This window comes from Calcarisporiella thermophila (genome assembly GCF_041956535.1).
Source record: "Calcarisporiella thermophila strain CBS 279.70 unplaced genomic scaffold VTP21scaffold_48, whole genome shotgun sequence".
NCBI lineage: Eukaryota > Fungi > Calcarisporiellomycota > Calcarisporiellomycetes > Calcarisporiellales > Calcarisporiellaceae > Calcarisporiella > Calcarisporiella thermophila.
Window position 1 is genome coordinate 22,909 of NW_027192238.1, and position 9,476 is coordinate 32,384.

Below are 9,476 nucleotides of genomic sequence, written 5' to 3' on the forward strand. Positions count from 1 at the left end.
TATTTGGTGAAAGGTATGAAGTAAAGAGGAGGGGACGAGGGGAGGAGGGAAAGAGCGGATTGGGAGAGAGGAAGGGTTGCTTCGTCACTCCAGTTTTAGTCTTGCTCTATCCGAACTTTCTATTACCGCTCCGTGACTGCACCACCTTCTTCGGAATAACTCTATCTCTCGTCTTTTACGTGCCTTTATCAGTTCACCTCCGATAGCCTCCTCGATGTCCATTTTGGCACGGAGGATGATTGTCTCGGGTGAATCTCACCTCCCGAGTATCTAATTTTTTGATCAATCAATGGAAAATTTTATTTAATTTCCATATATTACATGAAGTTAATGTCAATGGACTTAACATGACGAGATATAGGTCCTTGGTAGATAGGCGTTCAATCGATTTGCGTGGATCGTAGTTGTCGTGAATAGCATGTACGTGAAACCGATGGAATCTTTGTACTTATCGTAGGAGCGACCTTTTCAATAATGTAGACTCAATTTCTGATCAAGTGGACAGCAGTCACAAACTAAGAGTAAGTGCTGGTGGGGGAAGTGGGATTTGAACCCACGCCGTTCTCATCGGCATACCAGGGATAGTCCACTACACTAACCCTCCCCCAACCCTCCCCCCTATTATTAGTTTCTTTATATTTTCAATCTCTTTTCAAATATCTCCTTAAACTATCTTGAGCATACGAAAAAAAATATCTGATATCCGGCTATAGCTCAGCTGGTAGAGCGGAAGACTGTAGTGATCCATAGCAATCTTTAGGTCCCTGGTTCGAATCCGGGTGGCCGGACACTTTTTAATTGATCTTGTCAAATTTTTAGTTTATTTATATTATAAACTTCATCTAAATTGATTTTTACAAATGTTCGCATTCTTTCACTTGTATATACTCATTTACTTCAATTTTAGCAATGGCATATATATAATAATTATTATCAAAAAAATACATACTTTCGATTGAAATTAGTTACCATTAGCACCTAGGAGCTTGACGAATGAAGTTTCAGCTCCTGATATCTTTTTATAATCAATATCCGTTACAACCATTGCCTAAAATTCAGATTTCCAACTATTATCAATCAAAATCTCACCCCAGTTTATTCGACCGATTTATTATTCTTTATATAATCCCAAGGAAACGTGCTCAATCTCTCCCTTCAAGTCTGGGTCTGTCTTCCACCAATAGTTCACCGACAAAGATCCAAATGGAAATAAAAGAAAATAGATGCCAAGGAATGTTATGAGCCATTTTATTACGTGTAGTAGACAGTTGCAGAGGGAGGAGGGGACATAGCGTCAGAGCAGAGAAGTGTACAAGATTGGAAATAAAATAAACAGTTTAAACAAGCATCTTTGACATATATGGTCCATCAAGCTTATATCCTAGCTTTGCGTAATATTTGCGCACCCCTACTCCTGAAATGACGCTTATTTTCACGCTCCCATGTTCCTCTCGGGCAATGCGCTCAGCCTCCTCCATCAGCAATGTACCATATCCTTGATGCTGGAATTTGGTTGGGTCGCGGCTGTGCATGGGGACCACCGATCCGTATACATGCAGCTCTCGGACTATTGATGTCTGCCCCACTGAGGTCAGCTCAGGTCGGAAAGTTTGAGGGGAGCATTTGCGTAGTCGTAGCAGTCCAATCAGAATATCCTGTTCGGGGTCCTCGTAGGAGAGGAATGTCTCCCATCCACCGTTGGCGGTGTAATCTCTTCGGATAAGCTCAACTTGGTGGGGGCGGACTTTATTGTGTACCTCTTGTATACCAACTTCACGCGTGCGCACATCTCGACACTCAGTTCCCAAGTCTTTCATTCGCTGAAGGGCAAGCTCACGCAAATTTCCGTGCTCCACTCCCGAAGTAACTAGGGGCATGGGGATGTCACGCTGAACTCGGTATACTCGCGTCCATGGAGGCACAAGTGCAAGAATTTTAGCAACAAGATCTATGAGTGCATTGGGCGTGTAATTCTTGTATCTGCCAGTGCGCCACAGTTCGTAGAGACCTGTGCCGCGGATAACTAGTGTTGGATAGAGTTTCAATCCATCAGAACGGAAAGCAGGGTTCTCAAAATACTCTTTGAATTGTTCAATGTCTCTCTCCATTCCCACGTTGGGCAAGTCTGGCATCATATGGGCCACCACTTTAAATCCGGCATCCTTAGCTAGATGGAAAGATTCACATACAGCACGAACAGTATGGCCACGGTTCGTGTCGCGAGCAACGTCTTCATACACACTCTGCACACCAATCTCTAGCCGAGTACATCCATATCGTAACATTTGACTACAAAGAATAGATGCCTTGTAAAATCATAGAGAATAAATTAGTTCATTGTTCAAGCCTCACATACCTCAGATGTGGTTTCAGACAGTAATCTGGCCGTGTTTCAATAGTAATTCCAATACATTTAGTTTCGCTCTGTTCAGAAAATCGTACTGCTTCATCTACATCGTTGCTAGCATTTCCGGATAGCGCGTCATGCAAATTGGAGATAAACCAATTACGATAGTCCTCGTTCATAGACATGAATGTGCCTCCCATGATTATATATTCAACCTTGTCAACGGAATGACCCAAACTACGGAGTTGTTCAATGCGTCCGCGTGATTGTTCAAACGGGTCATAGCGCGCACGGATTGCACGCATGCTCGTGGGCTCGTACCCTGTGTATGATTGCGTCGAATATTCGAAATCGGAATCTGGCCCACCTGGGCAATAAACACAAATATTTCCAGTCATTGCGATGTGCGGGCATCGATGGGGTTTGCACATAACTGCAACGACTGCAATCCCAGAGGCAGTTCGTACCGGTTTTGCTTTTAATTTTGGAAGCAGAGCATTCTTGTGTTGTTCAGGTATAGCTGCAATAATTTCTACGAGTCGAGGCTGTCGTTCAAGCTTATTGTTGCGTGAACACCGAGCTTTAACGGCATTGAGATTAACATCTTTTCCACGTTCATGAGCTTCAATTAGCTCTTGAACGATTTCAGCGCAAGCTTTAACAGTGAGTTCTGCCTAGAAAGAGATAAGAAAATAATTATCAAGATGAATCAAGCCTAGATTATTGTAAATATGTTCAGTGTACCTGAGTAGGACCTAGATCATTGGAAATAATTTTAACGAGTTTAATAATGATCAGTTAAATCAAAGATTTTCAGCATAAATTTACTTACCTTTCTTTGATTTATTTACCATGGTCGCTACGGCTCTCGATCAATTATTGATTTGAAGTTATCAAGTAGAAATGCCTTTGGTGGCTTATTGTTTGTTATTTTTCGAACATAATTAATTTTGGAACCTAAAGACAAAGACCTAGAAAAATATTATCAAAATAAAAAATACTACTTTGAAACTTCATAGAAAGCTCGTTTGGCTTTCAGAAATATAAAACCAAGCTATAGAGGTGTATACCAAATCTTGCAGAAAAAGTTTTAATAAAAAGATTTATAAAAATTATATATAGCAGAAAGGGAAAAGGAGATTTATTAGAAAAAAAAAGGGGGGGGTGGGGAGGGGAGTAAAAGGGGAAAGGGGAGGTAAGGGGAAAAATAAAAAAAAACTCGACAAAAGATTTAATTCCGAATTTCCCAACTTCAAGAATATTTAAAGAAAATTTGCACTCACCCTGCCACTCACAAATCCATATTATATCGAATTTTTTGAAAAAAAAAATAAAAAAATATATAAAAAAATTTTAATCCTAGGCACATTTTTCTACTGACTAGCTCTTTTAACCATTTCACGCGCCCAGCGAGCTACATCTTTAGTTTGAGCATTAAGGTGAGGGTTCGTTCTAACGTCACGGAAAAGTGCACCAATCCAGTCAGATTGGAACAGTTGTTTGCATTGGCCATTCTGGAAGGCTTCACCCAAATCACTAAAAAAGAAATATAATTAGTTTCATTCACTTTACCATTGGCAACTTAATTTAAGAATTTAGATGAATTACCCTACGAGGCCTACGAGGTTACGCGTTACAGAAGTGGAGCGGTCCTGATCTGAAAACACCATGTGGATGAAGCCGAACATCGTTTGAACATGCGGGATAAGAAGTTGAGCTAAAATTAATGGAGAGCACATGAGAAACCGGCGGTTCATTTTCAAAATGTCTAACAAGTTACCCTTGTCGCCACTCTTCATGGCTTGGGTGATCCCTACAAATGCCTCTAAAATTCCATCCCATAGAGCATTTTGGTAGTCAATCAAATCAAAGTTTGTTTTCTCTATGCGCGTCCCACATGCCTGATTCAGTACCATCATGGTAACATCAAGATATTTCTCAAATTTGTCTCCAATCGCAAGTGCGATATCGCCAAAGCATGAAAGAATCATGGGCTTAACGTCTTTATGCAAAACGGGATTCTGTAGATCCTGCATCAAGATTTGCATAAAATTATCGCAGAGAGGCGCAGCTTGTTCTCCGAGCGCGCGACAAACATCACCTACGAGACCCACAGCAATGCTGCAAAGCTGGTACTCCTCGGCATTCTGCAAAGCTTGCAACAACAATGGAAGGAATGGCTCAAGATAACGGGCAAATTCAGCATCAATAGCTAGTAAAGAAAATGATCAATTAATTCAATTCTTTATAATCACTCAGTTCACAAGCCATTTACCAGCGGCAAGCGCCCCTGCGACCAGGAAGCAATCTTCATATACATCTTTCGATGCAACATGTAGCAACTGGAGGACGATGGTCATAATCTTGTCTGCAAGCGAGATTATCTCATGTCCAAGTTTACGGATAACGTTCTAAAAAAAGGAGGTATTGGTAAATGTATTCAAACCGTTAAAAAGTCATCTTACTGTTAACACGCTCAATTGATTGGATTGAAGCTCGGAATGTGCCTTTTTGTCATCGCCGCTCACGAGTTGATTCTTAAATTAAAACGGTGAAATTAAGTAAAAGGATAGGTTAGAGCTAACTAAAAGAGATCAACACTAACCTGCATTCCAATGCTTGCTTCAAGTCGTTCAAGCATTGTGACGCCAAGCTTCGAAATTGTTGGATAACAATCTTTTGCCGCATTTTGTGTAAGGGTGGAAACAGCTTCGTAAGCAGAAGTACGGGATCGTGGCTCATTGTCAGGTCTAAAAAGAAAATGTAACCATCAAGAGGAAACACTTAGCAGGGGAGTTTGAACCCTTACTTCTCAGTAGTCGTCAAAAGAGCATTCACAATGCCCTCGAAATAAGGCGACATCGGGCCAGTATTATCATTGTCACGATCGGTACCAAACTCCTCAGAAAGACTCATCAGTGCCCACGAGCAATTAGCTACGATCCTGGTGTCTTCACTAAGACCGAGTACAAGAGACGATACTAGATTGTGGAGGTGCACCTCGATATTGATGGTGTTAGGAAGTACTTCGCACACACGACCCAAAGTCCAAGCGGCAGAATCTTTAACATGATGCACGGGATCTTTCATCATTTCTATCAACACCGGGAGAGCCTATAAATGATTTCACAGGAATTTGTTTAAATCTTTAATTATATTAAAGCGAAGAGATGAACTACCTGAGCAACCAATGGGGCAAGAATGTCCTCATTCGGACCGACAAGTATAGTTCCAAATGCCATAACTGCGGCATCCCGATAGCGCCAGTCATTGCTGCGTATATGATTCTCCACAAACGGGATGATCGGGCCGACAACAGCATCCTGCACACACTGCGCAAGCAATGACAAACAAGTTGCTGATGCCATTGCGGCATTCCAATCTTCCTCGTCAGCGTGTTCATCCTGGCGAGTAAGTAGCCAAAGTAGCACAGGCAGAATTTCTGAAAGAGCAGCGCGGGCAAAGTTATGCGAGCTTCGTTCAGGCTGTTCGCCAACTTCAAGCGCCTCAGCGATTTCCTCGGCAATGTTGATTTCCTCGTCACAAACGGTTGACCAGAACTCAATGGCCTGAAGCGCAACCTTCTCCTCTTCGTGTTTCATGCCAAGAATTGTTAGCTAATATATCAGCATCAATAGAGATTAGCATGTAAGTCAGACCAAATCGTTTCAAACAAAGGATATATTACGCCAAACAGAGCCTTTTCCATGTAGAATCGCATTTTGTCATAATATAACTGCATGATTCTAACAAGGCACTCGAAAGCCTGAGCCTGAACATCAACGCTGTTGCTCTGGGTTGCTTCGCAAACGACCTGCATAATGTAATTGCGCTCACCCTAATCGAAAAGACAAGCCTAGGTTAAAATAAAGCAAAACACTCTATAATGAAAGTTAGAAAGCACCTCACGCTCAAAGTTTTCCCTAACGAATTCAAGTGAGTTATGGAGTGCCTTTAAAGCTGCTAAACGAATTTCTTGGTTGGGTTCTTCTTTCCGTGCTCCCTGCACAACAGCAGTCAGGATTTGGTTTGCTTGGGCAGCCAGAATTTCTGGCTCCTAAGGGAATTAAAAAGAAATAAGTGAAAAAGAGATACATTGAATGAGAGCAAGAAAAATATAAATTACAATTGACTCGCACACAAATCCAATAGCTGTTATTGTAGACATCTTTAAGTTCGAGTTCTCAGTATTCATGTTATCCAAAAGGATTTTAATCAGGTCTAGCCATTGTCCTTGTCTAAGCTCTACCGCTGCGATAGCAGCAATCACCTATGTTTTCATGTCAACGTTTTCATATATTTAATGGTTAAAAAGCATCTCTGCAGTCTGTATTTACAATTCACATACCTGTGCGGCAGTGGTTCCTGCTTTCAAGTCCTTTGAACCCAACGTCATCAGCACTGCTTGTTTCACCTGACTCCGTGTGTTTTCATCCAGAGAAAGCCAGTTTTGGGCCATTTCTTGTTGCCGATGATATTCCTACATGATTACCGCACGATTAAAAGATCATCAAATCGGATGAAGCAGAATTAAAAGGTTCTTGCCATCTACCTTTGCCGTCAGTGTGTTTTTTAGAGCAATACCAGCGGATGTACGTATGTGTGTCGGGGTTTGGTCGTTGGCAAGCTCTTGGACAAGCATCACCGTGTATGCAGGCTAAAGATGAAGGATATAGATATATAAATAAAAGTTTAAACGATCTTGAAATGTGAAAACGGGACGCAATTCTTTCAAATTAGAGGATTACATCATTTCCAAAGAAATACTTACGAAATTTTCCTTGGAGGCAAGCTCGAGTTTCTGAGTAGCATCTTCGCGGATTTGCTGGTCTAATGATTTGTAAACATTAGATAAATCATGAAGCCAGTATCGAAAACGAGTAAGAACACGAAAAAATTAAAAACTTACCCGGAGAGAGTGTGTTAGCAAGTATCTCGGCGATGCTCATTTCTTCTTTTATTAGGGTGTCTCGTCGTGAAAATAAAATATAAAAGCGTGCTGAAAATTGAAAAATAATCTTCTGAGATTGTTTCAAAAGAAAATTTCTATTTGATAATAACTATGGAAGAATGTGAAAAAGCGCTCCCAGAAAGCGCCTTAGTTAGTATGGTTATAGAGGAAAGTTATCTTTTCCGGTTGCGATGGGCGAAGAAAAAGAAACAGAAAGAACAAACAAAAGGTGGAAAGGACGCACGCATTAAATTTTCTTTTCAAACTCCAGCCAAAAAAACTGCTTTCATCACAATTTTGCTAGTTGACTTCGAATGAAGCTAACAGACAAATACCCCTCCATCTACTTGGGTGTAGTGCATTTTGATTGGCTCGATTCAATGGATGGGGACTTAGGACGCTATGAAGAGAATATCTTCTCTTCATAGCGTCATTTGTAAGCTCACTCAAACGTGCTGAAACTTTGCCTAAACATATTATCATGTCATTCACTATACAACTGCTAGAAGCAAATGGAGCAGTAGTGCTATCAACACTGATCAATACTGATTGATGATAAGCCCTAACACCAACGGACTATTTTCTGCAACCCCCCACACGCACACTCTTTCTTTTATCTTGAGTGTCAATCAATCAATTGTTCAAGTGGTATAGCACTCGCTTTTTTATGTAATCCTGATAGGAATAATCAGTGGTAGCCCTCAAACGGCTCTGCTTGCTTTTGATTTACAAAGCAAAGTTTTCACAAAAGAATTTAGCGACGCTGTGGATTTCTGCTACCTCTTAGCATTCGCGATCATTTAGTGGAAGTAATTTAATAGGATGGTCGCCTTTACCTAACTGAAGCAAGAGAGAAACGAAATTTAGACTCTAAATCTATGGAGGAGAATTGACTTCCATGCGCTCTCAACCAATAGAGTCGAGGATTGATATATTTATGGATTAATCATAAATATTTACCTATAATAAAGGATAAATGGGAACCAGAATCACCGGTTTTTTTTTAAAAAAAATAAACCGGCCAATTCTGGAGTGTAATTTAGAGCTATGAAATATATCTTTCACTTTCTGTACGTTAGAAGTAATACTATGACAGTAGCGTTTCACTCATAATATTAGAAAATGAGTTGCTATTATAATTTTACTCAACTTTATTATTATAGCCAAACCATACGTATTGAATTCCTTGATATAGTTGGAATCATAATCTCCTAACAACATTCTTAGCTCCTGTCTCTCAATACAACATATAGCATCCATGTTGAGACCCAACTCTCAAGAGATTAAGATGCTTTCTCATATACTTCAACTTCTCTCGATGCTATAACAATATCGTATTAGTGGCAGTATTCCTTGCTCTTGTAAATTGCGAGTTAACTTAAAGTACGTAAAATTTCACTATCAGGTGAATGTAAAGGATATGAAAGATAAATTAATAAGATAAATTATTACTATTAATGTCCCAACGTATCAATAGAGGTTATCTCTATGAAACACACGCCTTGGCTAAAAGTTTTAGCAAAGCTTATCTATAATTAAAAATGCTGAAAGTTTACAAAGCCTGAGTAAGTATATATAATCGTTAAACATATTCTATTTTGTTTTTGTTTTTTTCATTTAGCTTTATTTATATAGAGGTGTTTTATCTCAAACCTCTTCAGCTTTACGATACTTTTCTTATCTTGACATCTTGTTTGCGCGTCGTTGCTACTGATTATGATGTGAGTTTCGTTCAAATCTACCAGGGATTCACTTCATTTATACTCTATGTTTTTGAGCAGCTGCCGCTACAATTTAATATTTTGAAGCGAAATTAGTATAAAAAAGTTTAATGGCAACATTACTGCTTTATTATTTATAATTCAAGTGATGCAAATACTATCGAGCAAGCAATTAACTAAAAAATGGCTTTTGTTAAAAAACACTGCCGTTGCCCGGAATCGAACCGGGATCATCACGGCCACAACGTGATGTACTAACCATTATACTACAACGGCTAAATTTTCCTTAAGTGTTACGAGGAAAATAGAATACCATGGGGAATAAGATTGTGACGGCGTTTTGGGGAATCGTCGCCCCGGGGGAGGGTTAGTGTAGTGGACTATTCCTGGGATGCCGATGAGAACGGCGTGGGTTCGAATCCCACTTCCCCCACCAGCACTTACTCTTAGTTTGTGG

At 40.1% G+C, this 9,476-nt stretch overlaps 2 protein-coding genes and 2 non-coding genes across 4 annotated transcripts; 1 reads left to right on the top strand and 3 right to left on the bottom strand.

Moving 5' to 3' along the window:
* The first annotated feature begins 703 nt into the window (after nt 1-703).
* VTP21DRAFT_t380 lies at nt 704-788 on the top strand. The gene has a single exon. It is a non-coding gene; the product is annotated as a tRNA-Tyr (tRNA).
* A 549-nt stretch (nt 789-1,337) lies between these two features.
* Nucleotides 1,338-3,201, bottom strand: VTP21DRAFT_9073 (uncharacterized protein; the record flags this gene model as incomplete). Its single annotated transcript, XM_069399991.1, has 4 exons — nt 1,338-2,289; nt 2,357-3,021; nt 3,092-3,102; nt 3,180-3,201. The coding sequence occupies 4 exons, from the start codon at nt 3,199-3,201 to the stop codon at nt 1,338-1,340; spliced, it is 1,650 nt and encodes a 549-aa protein (XP_069245536.1).
* Nucleotides 3,202-3,720: 519 nt separating this feature from the next.
* Nucleotides 3,721-7,296, bottom strand: VTP21DRAFT_9074 (uncharacterized protein; the record flags this gene model as incomplete). The annotated part of the gene is made up of 15 exons (XM_069399992.1): nt 3,721-3,883; nt 3,956-4,064; nt 4,128-4,559; nt 4,623-4,758; nt 4,813-4,884; nt 4,953-5,097; nt 5,157-5,461; nt 5,527-5,964; nt 6,036-6,185; nt 6,252-6,404; nt 6,474-6,617; nt 6,696-6,827; nt 6,900-7,004; nt 7,119-7,177; nt 7,257-7,296. The coding sequence occupies 15 exons, from the start codon at nt 7,294-7,296 to the stop codon at nt 3,721-3,723; spliced, it is 2,583 nt and encodes an 860-aa protein (XP_069245537.1).
* Nucleotides 7,297-9,223: 1,927 nt separating this feature from the next.
* VTP21DRAFT_t384 lies at nt 9,224-9,295 on the bottom strand. Its single transcript has one exon. It is a non-coding gene; the product is annotated as a tRNA-His (tRNA).
* Nucleotides 9,296-9,476: the final 181 nt, after the last annotated feature.